The sequence below is a fragment of the Pongo abelii genome, chromosome 4 (assembly GCF_028885655.2).
Source record: "Pongo abelii isolate AG06213 chromosome 4, NHGRI_mPonAbe1-v2.0_pri, whole genome shotgun sequence".
Lineage (NCBI taxonomy): Eukaryota > Metazoa > Chordata > Mammalia > Primates > Hominidae > Pongo > Pongo abelii.
This window is the reverse complement of record NC_071989.2, coordinates 180,947,987-180,965,191: the sequence shown is the minus strand read 5'-3', so window position 1 is coordinate 180,965,191 and position 17,205 is coordinate 180,947,987. Positions and strand designations below refer to the sequence as shown.

Sequence of the window (17,205 nt, the reverse complement as noted above, 5' to 3'; positions counted from 1 at the left end):
GACAGGCTTGGCTTGGCCTTGATATGATTTTTTTTTTAAATATGAGTTAGTTGCCACCTAAAAATTAAGAGATGTCCATTAAAAACCTAGATTTCAAACTTGTCTTAAAAAATTGGAAGGTTTGGCTGGGTGTGGTGGCACACACCTCTAATCCCAGCACTTTGGGAGGCTGAGGCGGGCAGATCACTTGAGTCCAGGAGTTTGAGACCAGCCTGGGTGACATACCGAAACCCTGTCCCTACTAAAAAATGCAAAAAATTAGCTGGGTGTGGTGGCATGCACCTGTAGTCCCAGCTACTCGGGAGGCTCCTCGGGAGGCTGAGGTGGGAGGACCACTCCCAGGTGGGAGCCCAGGAGGTAAAGGTTGCATTGAGCCAAGATGGCACCACTACACTCCAGCCTGGGTGACAGAGCAAGACCCTGTCTCAAAAAAATAGATAAATAAATAAAATAAAAAAATTAAAAAACTGGGAAGGTTTGGCCACAGGGGAGCCATTTTCCCACATTGTCACAATTGGTTGGAATGGAGCAGCCACTGACCCCTCCTTATGGGCCATGAGCTGGCCAGCTGGCCACAGCTGCCTCCTAGGAGTAATAACAGCTATTACATTCAGCTAAGATTAGAGATAGTGAGGAGATTGCTATGCCTCAAAATAAGTAGTAATTTTATTACAGTTAGGCAATAGGGAGTGGTGAAGACTGGCTAGGGAGATACCTGCTCTCCTTTCTTGGCCCTGGCCCACTTCATCTCGAGGGTGTCTGACTTTCTCCACTGCATCTCTGACTCTTGCCTTGAACATACAGCAGCATGGCCTTGAATATCTTTTTTTTTTTTTTTTTCTAGACCCTGGAAAACCATACTCAGAACTCCTCTGAGGTGAGTCCGCCGAGCCTCAACGCTGACAAACCTCTCAAGGAGTCACCTTCCACACCCCTGGCACCCAGCCAGTCTCAGGACAGTGTGAATGAGCCCTGCAGCCAGTCCTCTGGGGATGGATCCCTCCAAACCACCAGTCCCCCAGTCGTGGCCCCTGGAAATGAGAACGGCCTGGCAGTGCCTGTGCCCCTGCGGAAGTCCCGACCCGTGTCAATGGATGCCAGAATTCAGGTAGCCCAGGAGAAGCAAGTCGCTGAGCAGGGTGGGGACCTCAGCCCAGCAGCCAACAGATCTCAAAAGGCCAGCCAGAGCCGGCCCAACAGCAGCGCCCTGGAGACCTTGGGTGGGGAGAAGCTGGCCAATGGCAGCCTGGAGCCACCTGCCCAGGCAGCTCCAGGCCCTTCCAAGAGGGACTCGGACTGCAGCAGCCTCTGCACCTCTGAGAGCATGGACTACGGTACCAATCTCTCCGCTGACCTGTCGCTGAACAAAGAGATGGGCTCTCTGTCCATCAAGGTAACACCGCCTCTCCCACCACGGGCTTGCAGCAAGACCATTGCAGGATGTTCTGCGGCTCCATTTTGGTTTCAAAAGCATTTAGGGGCTTCCTTGTATTTTAAGCGGTTCATTAGGGAGTTTTGGGTTTGACTCATAGTTTAATCTCCAAAACATCTGGGTTCAGTATGGGATTTAGGAACGTAAAGCAGTTGGTTTGGGTTTAAATTTCAAAGCTTGGTGAAAGGCCCTGGTAAAATTTGGGAGAGAGAACTCTTAGGCCTTAGCTACAAATGAACTTCTGTCATCCGGAGGTCAGCCACGAGACCCAGCTGATAACTGGTAAATCCAACTAAAGGAAACAGCTCAAAGCCATCTTGCCTGCCTCCGGGGCCTTTCTGGAGGTGGGCAGTGTTGTGAATGACAATTGCCACCGCACTAGAGGCCTGGGCTGGAGGCGAAGCCTGTGCAAGTGCTTTAAAAAGAACAGACAGGCTCCTTCATCCTCTCACTGTACAGGTAATCAGATTGAGGCTCAGAGAAGTGAGGAGCCAGCCCAGGGCCAGGTCGGAGTGGGAAGATGGACAGACCCCAGGCTCCAAACTCTAAACCTTCCCAGTGGGAGCCATGGCCTCCCTCTTCTTAGGCAGCTGGAGGGGGCTGACTCCTTTCCTGGCCTCCCCGATAAATCCCAGGGTGTTACTAAACTCACCATGGGTCACCTGACCCTCTACCCAAAGCTCATTTTAGAGGAAATACTGTTATGATTTTGTTTTTCCTTCCCAAATGTACTTGGTGAAAAACATGCAGTAGAGACTCGAACATATTTGCTAAGCAAAGGGGAGTGACAGGAGCCGCAACGGCCCATCAGCTTTAGGCAGGGAAGGGAAGCACAGTTCCAACAGGCCACCGTGACAAGCATGCACAGCAGCTGTTACCTGTGAGCAGCGTCTTCCTCAGGACAGGCATCCTGCCACTTCTCTTCCTGAAGACACTAAGTGAAAAAAAGGTGTTTTTATTTGTTTTTTTAATGAGACAGGCCCACCTAGAGCAGGGGCTCTCCTGTTCTTCTCAAGGCTGTGGAGAATGTTCCTGGTTGACTGCATTGTGTCAGGGACCTCAGGCTGTTGTGATGAGAGTCCCCTGCTGCGCCAGCACCCCCTGGCGTGACTAGGAGCCTGTTCCTTCCGGGATGGAGGGCCCCCTGGCCAGGAGCGGTTCTCAGCAGAGGGCTGTGGCTGTGGGTGCCATTTCTTCCCCTCCACTCTCGCTCCTGCCAGCCTCTACTTCTCACTGCTGGTCTGACCCATCCTGACTGGGTCCTGGCACATGTGAGCTGGTCACCGTAGAGAGATGAGAGTCGGGCATGCTGGGTCCATGCTGATGCCGTCCAGAGCCCCTGGGCAAGGTGCCATGGGCAGGAGACGGGGGCTCAGACCTCAGGGAGCAAAAACAGTCTGCCCCTCTCGACTCAGCAGGAGTGGAGCTCAAAGGGGTCAAAAGACCTGCCACGCTGGCTCCTCACTCCTCTTTCAAGGGCTGGGAGGCCCTGCGTTAGGAAGGCAGGGCTGGGCTATACCAAAAAGTGTCTTCGGGCTGGGCGCCGTGGCTCATGCCTGTAATCCCAGCACTTTGGGAGGCCGAGGCGGGTGGATCACGAGGTCAGGAATTTGAGACCAGCCTTACCAACATGGTGAAACCCTGTCTCTACTAAAAAAAAATTAAAAAATTAGCCGGGCGTGGTGGCACGTGCCTGTAATCCCAGCCACTCAGGAGGCTAAGGCAGGAGAATCACTTGAACCTGGGAGGTGGAGGTTGCAGTGAGCTGAGATTGTGCCACTGCACTCCAGCCTGGGTGACAGAGCGAGACTCCATCTCAAAAAAAAAAAAAAAAAAAAAAAAAAAGAGCCTTTGAAACCAGCCAAGAGGCCAGAGGCAGTGGGCAGAGCAGGAGGGTTACACCTTCAGAATCAGAGCTGAGAACTTGCAGAGGGTACCACGTATTATGACACACTAACACCTCCAGGATCCCAGGTGGCACCTGCACAATCACTTGCGGTGTGTGTGCGATTACTCACAGGAAAAGATGACGATTATGCATAATCTCACGGTGACTCCCAGCAGGTGGGGAGTTCAGGCTAGGTCAGCTTTGGCTACCAAACCAGTTATGAAAACAGCCTTTGGTTTTCGGGCTCCTTTGGATTTTGGCACCATGCGCAAGGGTTGTGTGTGGTCTGCAGTAATAACTGTCAGAAAGAAATGCCAAGCATGGAACACGCACTGGGAGCGGGCACTGCTCTGTGTACCTGCCATGTGTTCTCTCATTGAATCTTCACAACCACCCTGGGAGGCAAGTAGTGTGACTATCCTCCCTGAACAGGTGAGGAAGCTGAGGCTCAGGCAGGACAAGAGGCTGGCCCAGAGACACAGAGCAAGTAAGTGGTGCAGTGAGGGTTAGAAAGCAGCTCTTTTTTTTTTTTTTTTTTTTTTTTGAGACGGAGTCTAGCTGTATGGCCCAGGCTGGAGTGCAGTGGTGTGATCTCAGCTCACTGCAAACTCTGCTTCCTGGGTTCAAGTGATTCTCCTGCCTCAGCCTCCCAAGTAGCTGGGATTACAGGCACCCGCAACCACGCCTGGCTACTTTTTGTATTTTTAGTAGAGACGGGGTTTCACTGTGTTGGCCAGGCTGGTCTCGAACTCCTGACTTCGTGATCCGCCTGCCTCGGCCTCCCAAAGTGCTGGGATTACAAGCGTAAGCCACCGTGCCCAGCAAGAACGCAGCTCTTTCTGACACCATGTCCTGGATGCATGAGAGGTGCTGGCAGCAAGGTAGGGGAGGCCTCAGCACAGTTTCTGAAGACTGAGATCAGGGAAAGGCAAGGGGATAAGCTCAGAACCCCCGGCTCCTAGGTTAAGTTGAGGCAAGAGGGAAGATGGATGGCCACATCTCTCTGGGGGTGGTGCTGAAGCTGTGGGCCCAGCAGAGCTGTGGCCTCACCTGCTGCAACAGCCACAGGTCCTTAGCTGAAATGCTGAGACTTGTCTAATGGTTTTCCCTGGCCAGGACCCGAAACTGTACAAAAAAACCCTCAAGCGGACACGCAAATTTGTGGTGGATGGTGTGGAGGTGAGCATCACCACCTCCAAGATCATCAGCGAAGATGAGAAGAAGGATGAGGAGATGAGATTTCTCAGGCAAGCCTGGGAAGGGCCACCAATGGTGGTAACAGGGTGGGGCTATGGTAAGAGGAGTGGGCATTTGTCTTTTCGGTGAGAGGACTGTCTGTCTACAGCATGAAGTGGGGGAATCAAGGAGACAAAAGGAAACTCATTTTGCCTGAGATCCTGCACTCCCCCATCTACCCAACCATTCATCTATCTACCCACTCATCCGTTCATTTATTCACCCATCTATCCACCTACTCACCTATCTACCTATTCATCTATCCACCCATCCGTCTACCCACCCTTCCACCCACTCACCCTTCCACCCATCCACCTATCTATCCACTCACCTATCCATCCATCCATCCAACTGTCCACCCATTCATCTACCCATCCACTTAATCATCCATCCTTCCATTCATTTATCCACCCATCAATCCACCTACTCACCTGTCTGCCTATCCATCTATCCACCCAGTCATTCACCCATCCGTTCTGCATCTCTGACTCCATTCATCCATCCATCCATCCATCCACTCATCCACTCATTCATCTACCCACTCACTCACCTTCCATCTTTCCACCTAACAATCCACCCATCCTTCTACTCACTCACCATTCCATCCTTCCCTCCATCTGCCCAATTATCCATCTGTTTATCTATCCATCCACCCAATCACCCATCCGTCCATTTTATCCTTCCATCCATTTATCTACCCATCTATTTACCTACTCCCTATCTACCTTTCCATCTGTCCACCCAATTATCCACCCAGTCATCCATCCACCCACCCACCCATCTACCCATTCAGCCCTCCACCTATCTACCTAACCATCCATCCATCCATCCATCCATCCATGTATCCACTAACCCACCAGGTTGGAGACAAGGTGGTGACCCAAATAGATAAGGCCATTGCCCTTGTAGAACTTACACCTAATGGGCCAACATACGGTACACAAGATAATCCCTGATTGTGGTACACACCGTGAAAGAAGTAACAGGTGACATGATGGTGAGTGCTTGGAGTCGGGGAGGCTGCTCCAAGGGAAGCCCCTGAGCCAGGCCTAAAGGATAAGGGGAGGAGAGCTGGGGGAGCCCAGGGGAAATTGCAGTTGCTGAGGCCCTGAGGAATAACTACTCAGTTTGTTTAAGGGACTGGTGGAGGGAGACAGGGAGATCTTGACTAGGATGGGCAGGCTCTGGGCTCAGGCTGGGGCAGTGGCTGGGAAGAGGGAAAAACATGGTCAGATTTGACCTACATTTTGGAGGCAAAACCAGTGAGCTGGTGAAGGATTGGAACAGGGAGGAAGGTGTGAGGCAAAGCTGTTTGCTAGGATCAGCTTTATACTTTTCAGTTGTTCATCCCCCACTTACAGTGCTCCTTCGGGAGACCCTATTTCCACATTTTGTAAACAAATGAGGAAACACTGTTTCTGGGCAAGTAAGTCACTTTCCCTGGGTCTTCCAGTTAGGCAGGGGTAAAGCTGAGATTCTAACTGGGTCTGTGTGTGTGAGAATTCCTTCAGGTTTCACTGGACCATGTAGCTGGCAGGGGTTGGGGGAGCTTAACACTTAGGGAGGCCATGGAGCCACGGAGTCCCCTGGGGGCCAGGCCTTTGCAGGGTAAATTCATGATTAGTGTAGAGAAAATTTCTAGAACATTAATCACATATTTTTACACAGGTGAATTAAATTTTTTTAACTTTATTTATTTATTTATTTATTTTTATTTTTTGAGATGGAGTCTCGCTCCGTCGCTCAGGCTAGAGTGCAGTGGTGTAATCTCAGTTCAGTGCAACCTCTGCCTCCTGGGTTCAAGCAATTCTCCTGCCTCAGCCTCCTGAGTAGCTGGGACTGCAGGTGCCCGCCACCGTGCCCGGCTAATTTTTGTATTTTTAGTAGAGACAGGGTTTCACCATATTGGCCAAGCTGGTCTCAAACTCCTGACCTTGTGATCCACCTGCCTTGGCCTCCCAAAGTGCTGGAATTACAGGTGTGAGCCACCGCGCCTGGCCTAATATTCGTATTTTTTTAAAAGCATAAGCATGCAGCCGGGCACAGCAGCACACACCTGTAATTTCAGCACTTTGGGAGGCTGAAGTGAGAGGATCACTTGAGCCCAGGAGTTCGAGACCATCTGGGCAACATAGTGTCTCTACAAAAAATTTTAAAATTAGCTGGGCACATACCTGTAGTCCCAGCTACTCGGGAGGCTGAAGTGGGAGGATCACTTGAGCCTAGGAGATCAAGGCTACAGTGAGCTGCATTCATGCCACCACACTCCAGCCTGGGCAACAGAGCAAGACCCTGTCTCTCAAAAATAAATTTAAAAAACAAATTGTAAAAATAAAAGCATAGGCCGGGTGCAGTGGCTCACACCTGTAATCCCAGCACTTTGGGAGGCCAAGGCAAGTGGATCACCTGAGGTCAGGAGTTCGAGACAAGCCTGGCCAACATGGCAAAACCTGGTCTCTGCTAAAACTACAAAAATTAGCCAGCCGTGGTGGCGGGCGTCTGTAATCCCAGCTACTCGGGAGGCTGAGACAGGAGAATCACTTGAACCCAGGAGGCAAAGGTTGCAGTGAGCCGAGATTGTGCCACTACACTCCAGCCTGGGCGACAGAGTGAGATTCTGTCTCAAAATAAATAAATAAATAAATAAATAAATAAATAAATACGCCAAAACCAAATAAGTTTTAGATGTTCTGGGTCACTTCTCCCTCTAGGAGACAGGGGGAGGAAAAACAGATTTTTCACTAGTGCATCTGCATACACCACACACACACACACACACACACACACACACACACTCACTGGTGTCATCTGTGTGGGTCGGGAGGCTAGGGCACAGGTTGCTTTGGCAGATGACACCACCTTCTGTTCTAATGATCACCTGAGAGGCACCCTGGACTCTGAGCTTCAACCTCAAGAACTGAGTTTCCATCACCTCCCCTCTGGGCAATTGAAGTTCTCAGGGATAAATTCTAGATTGGCCACACCCCATGGAGAAGCAGTGCTCTCTGGCCCTGGCTGTGGGTCCCCACCCTCCTGCTGAGCAGAGCAGCTGTGTGCTACTCAGGGTCAAAAGGTGAGACCTCGAGGAGGTGAAGAGGTGCTGGTCAGGAACCAGGATTTTCTCGTTTGCCTGCCATAGTCTGGAGGTCTGAGCGCCTGTAAACTAGGCCAGGCCACCAGACCACAGGGGTGTGGAAGGCCCTGATCATCCCCGGCTGGCCCAGGCCCCTGGTCATACCTGACCCCTGGCATTTTTGGAGAATTGGGTCACCCCTAGGCTTTTGAACCATGTGGCTGAGCATTTATCACATTCTCAGACAGATGAGGCTTTCGGGCAGAGTTCCTCCTGTCCTTCCCTAAAACCGCTTCTGCCGTTCCCTCGCTCTTGAGCCTCGGCCTTCTCTTTGCTTGCCTTTCCTTCTGAGAGCACAGGTGGGCCAGGGAGTGCTAGAGCTGGCTGCCTGCCTTCTTTCTGTACTCCTTTTTATGCTTTTTGTCAGTTCTTCTCTAAACCTTAGTTTCTCTTGAGTCAGGATTTCCATTTCCTCGTTAACACTCTCAAAAACTGCCTCCTCTCTTCTCGCTTTCCAGAAAAGCAGAGGCTCAGACAGTCTTCCCTCTGTGGCTGTAGAAAGCGCCTCTGGCTTTTCCCAGAGGCAGGGCAGCCATTGCCTCTTCTTCCTTGGTAGAATTCGAGCAGTTGCCACTTACAGAGTGCTGGTCATGTGCCACGTGGGCACTTTACCGGTGTCATCTCATTTATCCCTCAAAGGACCCAAGAGGTAAAGATTGTTAGCCTCATTTTGCAGAGGAGGGAGTGAGTCCCACAAGGATGAGTGACTGCCTGAGAGGGCACCCAGCTGGAAAGCTGACTGAGCCTAGATTCACACAGGGGTGCTGTGACCCCAGAGAATGCGCTTGGCCTCGCTGCACTGCCCAACCCCTCCTTGTGCTGCTCTTGGGGGGCAGTTCTGTGAGCAGTTATGGCCCCTCCCAGCCATGAGGAAGGCCACTGGGGTCAGAGCGTGGCCTCATGGGAATCAGCATGGTGCCGCACTGGACTAGGACACAGGCCTCACGGACCCCGACCCCGAGAGGCCGCCAGGAGCCCCCAGTTCAGTCAGGAGGCCCAGGTTCTTTCTGTAGTAGTTTGATTTTTTTCTTCTTTTCTGATTATATAAATGATATGTAGCAATTTTTTCTCTTTTTTTTTTTTTTGAAATGGAGTCTCACTCTGTCGCCCAGGCTGGAGTGCAGTGGCGTGATCTCAGCTCACTGCAACCTCCGCCTCCCAGGTTCACGCCATTCTCCTGCCTCAGCCTTCCAAGTAGCTGGGATTACAGGCGTGCACCACCATACCTGGCTAATTTTTGTATTTTTAGTAGAGATGGGGTTTCACCATGTTGGCCAGGCTGGTTTTGAACTCCTGACCTCAAGTGATCCGCCAGCCTCAGCCCTCCGAAGTGCTGGGATTACAGGTGTGAGCCACTGCGCCCGGCCTACATAGCAATTTTTAATGGATTTGCTCATTAAGAAACATGGTTAACACTTGGGGCTTATCCCTCCGATATTTTTTCTGTGAGTACACACATACACTGACTATATATATATATATATAAAATTAGGGCATGTGGCTTAGGTCAATTTTTTTTTCTTTTTTTAACACAGGATCTTGCTCTGTTGCCCAGGCTGGAGTGCAAGCGGCATAGTCATGGCTCACTGCAGCCTGGACCTCCTGGGCTCAAGCAATCTTCCGGCCTCAGCCTTTTAAGTAGCTGGGACCACACACATGCACCACCATGCCCAGCTAATTTTTGTATTTTTGGCAGAGATGAGGTCTTGCTATGTGGCCCAGGCTGGTCTTGAACTCCTGAGCTCAAGTGATCCTCCCAACTCGGCCTCCCAAAGTACTGGGATTATAGGCGTGGGCCACCACACATGGCCTAGGTCAAATTTTTATTATATATATTTTTAGCAGGTAATAAAGGTTGAACATCCCAAATCAAAAAATCCAAAATCCAAAATGCTCCAAAATCTGCAACTTTTTGAGCACTGACATCAAATTCTCACTGGAACATTTCGGACTTCAGATTTTCAGATTAGGGATGCTCATTCAGTAAGTATAATATTCTACAATCTAAAAAAATCTGAAACCCAAAACACTTCTGGTCCCAAGCTTTTTCAGTAAAGGATACTCGACCTGTATAAGGTCATGGTTCGAAATTAAAAAAAACAAGAAAGAAGATAAACAGTGAAAAATTTCCCTCTTCATTTTCCTATCAGAAATCCAGTTCCCTTTCCTGTGTTAGTGTTTTATGGTTTAATTCTTCAGAGATACTAGAAAAGTAAACAATACATATATGTGTGTACAGAGACATATTGTTATCCTTTTTTCTCCCAGATAAGGTGGCATAACAGACCTATTCTTTAATGTCTTGCTTTTTTTTTACCTAGAGATTATTCCATATCTGTTCATAAATATTATTATTATTATTATTTTGAGAGAGTTTTGCCCTTGTTGCCCAGGGTGGAGTGCAGTGGCACTATCTCAGCTCACTGCAACCTCTGCCTCCCGGGTTCAAGCGATTCTCTTGCCTCAGCCTCCTAAGTAGCTGGGATTACAGGCATGCACCACCACACCCAGCTAATTTTGTATTTTTAGTAGAGACGGGGTTCTCCATGTTGGTCAGGCTGGTCTTGAACTCCCGACCTCAGGTGATCCGCCGTCCTCGGCCTCCCAAAGTGCTGGGATTACAGGTATGAGCCACTGTGCCCAGCCGAATTATTATTTTTAATATGTGTTTCCTTATGTAATTAAACATTTTCTAAAACTTGATTTTTTTAAGGTTGTATAGAATTCCATCATATCAATATACTTTATTTACATAGACCTATATTGATGGACATTTGCTTCCAATTTTTTACTAAACAACATTGATTTTAAATAACTGAATATTCTTTTGTGTGTGTGTGTGTGTGTGTTGTTGTTGAGACGGAGTTTCGCTCTTGTAGCCCAGGCTGGAGTGCAATGGCGTGATCTTGGCCCACTGGAACCTCCACCTCCCGGGTTCAAGCGATTCTCCTGCCTCAGCCTCCTGAGTAGCTGGGAGTACAGGCGTGTGCCACCATGTCCAGCTAATTTTTGTATTTTTAGTAGAGATGGGGTTTTGCCATGTTGGCCAGGCTGGTCTCAAACTCCTGACCTCAGGTGATTCTTCTGCTTTGGCCTCCCAAAGTGCTGGGATTACAGGTGTGAGCCACCACACCCAGCCGAATATTCTTATTCAGTGGTTTTGTGCATCTGTAAATATTTCTTTAAAATCAGCATCCAGAAGTGAAAACTACTATGTCAAAAAACATACTTATTACCAAATTGTCCTCCAGAAATGTACCAGTTTCTACCATCAAATTTTCTACATCATGAAAATGTAGTTTCTACATCAAATTTTCTGCATCATGTTTTCTACATCAAGAAATTGTAGTTTCTTTTTCATTTGTATTTTATATCTATATAGGTGATTCTAAAATTTCTTTTTATCTTTTGCTTCATGTCTGTTCAGTTCTTTGCCACTTTTTTTGGTTAGGATAATCTTCCTTTTTATTGATTTGTAAGCACTCTTTATTTATTAAGATTATTAAGGTTTTGTCTGTCAATAAATATGAAATGAAGCCTGAGTTCTAGTCATGCCTGTGCCCAAGACTTGTGTGATTTTCTCCATGATCCAACCCTCAGTGTTCCAAGTTGCAAATACTGTGACCTCTGAGGCCAGTTTCTTACTGTGAAATACCTGTATCCTTTAACCTTTCAGGCGCCAGGAACTCCGAGAGCTTCGGCTGCTCCAGAAAGAAGAGCATCGGAACCAGACCCAGCTGAGTAACAAGCATGAGCTGCAGCTGGAGCAAATGCATAAACGTTTTGAACAGGAAATCAACGTGAGTGCGAGAGAAGATGGGACCCTGGAGGGCTTCTTGCCTCCAGGTGTTCTCTCAGTGGACGCTACATAGTGGGAATGATTGGGTAGTGGAGAGTAATTCACAACAATTGCCCGATTCCTGGGGGCTTCCCGATCTTGTTAGGCAGTGACATGTTAACAGAGAATCCCGTGAAGGTCACAGTGATCCTGAGTCCCACAGGAGGATCTCCAGAGGGGAAATAACCTTTATTGAGCACCATGCAACAACACATGGTCTGGTCTCCCTTTTGCAGATGAGGAAATGGAGACTCAGGCTAAGTAACTTGCCCCAGGTCACACAGCAATGGGGTGGTAGAGCTGGGATTCAAGCTTACATCTAATCACAAGCTCTGAGTTCTCCCCATTCCACTTCCTATGTCCCTCCTAGGTATAAAGTGACTTCGCTGAGTTTCTCAGAATTTCTGCTCCTTTCAGGCCAAGAAGAAGTTCTTTGACACGGAATTAGAGAACCTGGAGCGTCAGCAAAAGCAGCAAGTGGAGAAGATGGAGCAAGACCATGCCGTGCGCCGCCGGGAGGAGGCCAAGCGAATCCGCCTGGAGCAGGATCGGGACTACACCAGGTTCCAAGAGCAGCTCAAACTGATGAAGAAAGAGGTGAGTATGTGCTCAGTGGGGGCAGGGGCATCTCGGAGTATTAGGGGCCTTCTGGGTTGCAAGTGATCGTGGCCTCAACTCAACCTCACCTTGGCAACAGAGGGGTACGGCTGAAGAGCTCGGGAGCAGGTGAGCCTGGATCTGTGTGCCTAAGCTGCGCCACGAGGAGCCACTTCTCCATCTTCTGAACTCTGCTTTCCTCTGTGTTGCTATGGCTCAGAGCAGGCCCTCACCCTGTGGCCTCAGGCAGCTTCCTTTATATCCTCCCAGCTTAGCAACCCCTGCCAAGAAAGAGCAGGGAAGAAGGAAGGGCTGGTGGCCCAGGGGAATTTGAGATGCTGTTCCCAGAAGGGCGAGTGGGTGCTGGGTGGATAGGCACATACAACATGCCCTCTACGCTCCACCCTCTCTGCCTCCTCCTCCCCATGTTGGAAGGGGAAGGGGAGGATGGAAGGAGGTGGGTGGTCCTGAGGCAGATCTCTTGGGCTGCTCTGGAGAGAGGCATCTGAGTGTCAAAGAACAGCCCATGCCTCCCTCTGTGGAGGAAGGAGACAAGCAGGCTGGAAGCCCCCAGGGCAGGAACGCCAGTCCAGGCTGTTCCCAGTCTCCCAACTGGGAGCAGTGGATGAGCAGCCTCTGAGGGTGGTCCTCAGAGGACCTCAGAGCCCAGATTCCAGACTTTACCATGGTGGGCATGACATTCGGGGGCATCCCAGAGGCCTTGGGCAGCTGCCTCTGGGAGCCAGGGCTCCTGGCCAGCTGAGCAGTTGAGGCAGTCAACTTAGGCACAGATATACCTCGGAGATACTGTGGGTTTGGTTCCATACCACCGCAATAAAGCGAATACTGCAATAAAGCCAGTCAATATTCAGTAAACCATGCTGTACACAGATGTGCTGTCACCTGGGCTTTGTGGCTTCATTTTTAGAGCACAAGCAGAGTATATTTAGCCTGATTTTTTCTTTTTTGTTTTGTTTTTGGAGATGGAGTCTCACTCTGTCACCCAGGCTGGAGTGCAGTGGCGTAATCTCGGCTCACTGCAACCTCTACCTCCTGAGTTCAAGCGATTCTTCTGCCTCAGCCTCCTGAGTAGCTGGGACTACAGGTGTGCACCACCACACTTGGCTAATTTTTGTATTTTTGGTAGAGATGGGGTTTCACCATATTGGCCAGGCTGGTCTCAAACTCCTGACCTCATGATCTGCCCGCCTCGGCCTCTCAAAGTACTGAGATTACAGGCATGAGCCACCGTGCCCAGCTGAGCATGATTCTTAAGGGCCCTAGGATTTTCAAAATGGCAAATGAGCATTGGCTTCAACTTCAAGTCACCATCAGCATGAACCCCTAACAAGAGAGTCAGCCTGTCCTTTGAAGCTTTGAAGCCAGGCATTGACTTCTCCTCTGTAGCTATGAGAGTCCTAGATGGCATTTTCTACCAACAGAAAGCTGTTTCTTCTACATTGAAAATCCATTGTTTAGTGCAGCCACTTTCATCCATGATCTTAGCTAGGTCTTCAGGATCACTCACTGCAGCTTCTCCATCAGCACTTGCTGCTTCACCTTGCACTTTCACGTTATGGAGATGGCATCTTTTCTTGAACATCATGAACCAACCTCTGCTAGCTTCCAGCCTTTCTTCTTCAGCTTCCTCAGCTCTCTCAGCCTTCACAGAATTGAAGAGAGTTAGGGCCTTGCCCTGGATTGGGCTTTGACATAAGGGAATGTTGTAGCTGGTTTGATCTTCTACCCAGACCACTCAAAGTTTATCTCAGCATAGGCTGTTTTGCTTTCTCATCATTTGTGTTCGTTGGAGTAGCACTTTTATCTTTCAAGAACTTTTTCTTTGCATTCACAACTTGGCTAACCGTCTGGTATAGCAGGCCTCGCTTTTGACCCAGTAGGTTTTCTCCATGCCTTCCTCACTAAGCTTCATCATTTCTAGTTTTTGATTTAAAGTGAGAGACATGCAACTCCTGCTTTCACATGAACACTTAGAGGCCATTGTAGGGATATTAATTGGCCTAATATCAATATCGTTGTGTCTCAGAGAATAGGGAGGCCTGAGGAGAGGGGAAGAGACAGGGGAAAGGCCAGTCTGTGGAGCAGTCAGATCACATTTAACACTTATTGATTAAGTTTGCTGTCTTATATGGGCTCGTGGCACCCTATAACAATTACAGGAGTAACATCAGAGCTCACTCATCACAGATCATCATAATAGAGATAATAATAATGAAAAAATGTGAAATATTGGGAGAATTACCAAAATGTGAACAGACAGGAAGTGAGCACATGCTTTTGGAAAAATGACGCTGATAGACTTGCTTGACACAGAGTTGCCACAAACCTTCAATTTGTAAAAATGACAGTATCTGCAAAGTGTAATAAAGTGAAGCATGAAAAAATGAGGTATATCTGCACATTTCAGAGGACCCAAAAACTCAGTCATCAAGATAAAAAAAATTTTAATGCAGCCGGGTGCCGTGGCTCACACTTGTAATCCCAGCACTTTGGGAGGCCCAGGCGGGCGGATCACTTGAGGTCAGGAGTTCGAAACTAGCCTGGCCAACATGGTGAAACCCCATATCTACTAAAAATACAAAAAAATTAGTCGGGCATGGTCGCAGGTTAATCCCAGCTACTCGGGAGGCTGAGCAGGAGAATTGCTCGAACCCAGGAGGTGGAGGTTGCAGTGAGCCAAGATCACACCACTGCAATCCAGCCTGGGCAACAAGAGCAAAACTCCATCTCAAAAAAAATAAATAAATAAATAAATAAAAATAAAATATATATATACTGTTAATTTCCAGATCTGTTAATTTCCAGAGAAGCTAGACAAACAGACAAAAAGTCCAATATTGAATAAATAAAACAGTTGCCAACATGCTAGGGAAGCATAGAGACTGGCTGACTAGAGATCTGGAGAGATCTGCTTTAGATGGGTCTGGAAAAGCCTCTCAGTGTATGACATGTAAGCTGAGTACAGAAGGATGCTGGCAGGCCTACGAACCTTCCAGGAGGGTGGGACAGCACCTGCAGAGGTCCTGAGGTATGGGAAAGAGCTTGGAATGTTCAAAGAGCTGGAAAACCATCCATGTAGCAGGAGCTTAGGAAGCAAAGGGGAGATTGGCACAAGATGGAATCAGACAGGTAGGCAGAGACCAGCTCACGTAGGGCAGTGGGCTACAGGCAGGAGTGTGCTATTTTAATAATCCTGTTAACATCCTGTCCTTACATAGATGTTTTAGCATTAAATGAGAAGTACATTCAGGGTTAGACCCAGTATCTGCTTGGAATAAGAGCTGGGTAGATGCCCATTCCCTCCTTGGCTCTGCGCCCTGTCACATGTGCACACCGTGTGTGTGTGTGTGTGTGTGTGTGTGTGTGTGTGTGTGTGTGTGGACTTATAAGAGTGGAAGAGAGAGGAGGCGACAGAGGAAGTTGCCCAGTTTAGGAGGGGATGGGGGAAGCCGCAGATCTCCTCACCCTTTCCCAGAACTTGCCCTTAACAAAGTTGGACTTCCTCACCAGCAGGGTTCCAGGAAGGCTCTCGAGCCTGCCGCTGAATACTGAGGCAGAGCGTGGGATCTGGCACCTGGGGTTCTGCTCACATTCAGTTTTTTCAAATATCTTTTTCTATGGGTGTTTTTCTTCAAGAAGTTTTCATGGAAAGAAAGAGCTTAACTTCTTTGCTCTTTTGTCTTTTTTTTTTTTTTTTTTTTTTTAAATGATGAGGCTGGAGTGCAGTGGCGCAATCACGGGTCACTGCAGTCTTGAACTGTGGGGCTCAAGTGATCCTCCTGCCCCAGCCTCCTGAGTATTTGGGACCCTGCTAATTTTTTAAAAAAATTTTTGTAGGAATGGGGGTCTCACTTATTTGCCCAGGCTGGTCTTGAATTCCTGGCCTCAAGTGATCCTCCTGCCTTGGCCTTCCAAAGTGTTGGGATTATAGGCGTGAGCCATTGCACCCAGACTCTTGGCTTTTTGAGGAGGACAGGGCTCACACCATTTAGTAAGATGGTGTCCCAGTTACGGGTCTTTTATGTAGGCAAACTTGCTTGCTTTGATTCTGCAGCTTACTTATGTAACACAGCGATGGCAGAAGGCCAGTGAGAGGCTTTGCTCCATGGCAACCCCAGATATCCCAGATGGCACTGTCTTGCCATTGCCTACTCCACACTACTAAGAACTCCTTCTCTGATTCCAAAGGTCACCTCTGTGAAGGCTGCAAGGTGCTGGGTGAGGAAGTAGGAATTCCAAGTAGGAATGGGAGGTCTGGCCTGTTGCCCTTGACATAGTGGTCAGGATGCAGCAGCAGGGGTGAAGGACAGAATTAGAAGCGATGAGACCCCCCCAGGTGAGCAGCCTCTGAACTACCTACAGATGCATCAGCCATTCCAGTGCTGCAACAGAGTAATTCACATGTGGATGCTGGAGAGGGAGACCATACACAAATGCAACAGGCACTTTCCTTTAACCAGCCCAGAGCAAGGAAGTGTGTACCCTGTCCATTTCCCTACGATCCATTCAGTGTGAGAGAGCATGTCATAATTTAAATTCAGGCGTGGGAAACACACACCAAAAAAGAAACCAATAAGATTTGAGAAGCCTCCTGGGACCCTCTTCAGTATTACAGCAGTTGGTGTGGGATATTTATCATGCTAATCACTTTTCAATAAGGAAATATGCATATAGGAAAAATAATTATTAGCAAGGTAGTTGAACAGGGACCTATTTAGTCTTCATGTCAATTTCAAGTAATTTACTACATCTTCCTGTATATGTGTATATATGCAATTAATGTGGATACATTCTCACAACTCTGTAAGAAGGGACTTGATGGTCTGCTACTCAGTTCCTATATACTGAGTAATCTTTAGCATTCATGAAAAACTGGCTTGACAGTTGTAACTTCTTAGATCACTGAAATCTGAAAACAAACCTAACCAGTCTTGAAGGAAATCTTTCCAGAATCCTGTTTTCCTGCCTTCCCAGACAAAGTTCAATAAACAGAATTTAGCTATTAAATAGTTTGGATCTCTGTAACACCACAGAATTGTAACCCTCAAAGGATCCCTAAA

The 17,205-nt window shown here is 48.4% G+C and overlaps 1 protein-coding gene across 2 annotated transcripts in view; it reads left to right on the top strand.

Moving 5' to 3' along the window:
- The window catches only part of STK10 (serine/threonine kinase 10), a 143,942-nt gene that overhangs the window by 93,442 nt on the left and 33,295 nt on the right, over window positions 1–17,205 (top strand). For both annotated transcript variants that reach the window (XM_002816190.6, XM_063724393.1), the window contains 4 exons: window positions 845–1,393; window positions 4,437–4,567; window positions 11,366–11,489; window positions 11,945–12,124. In XM_002816190.6, the coding sequence (XP_002816236.3) occupies window positions 845–1,393; window positions 4,437–4,567; window positions 11,366–11,489; window positions 11,945–12,124 (984 nt within the window). The remainder of the gene's footprint in view (window positions 1–844; window positions 1,394–4,436; window positions 4,568–11,365; window positions 11,490–11,944; window positions 12,125–17,205) is intronic.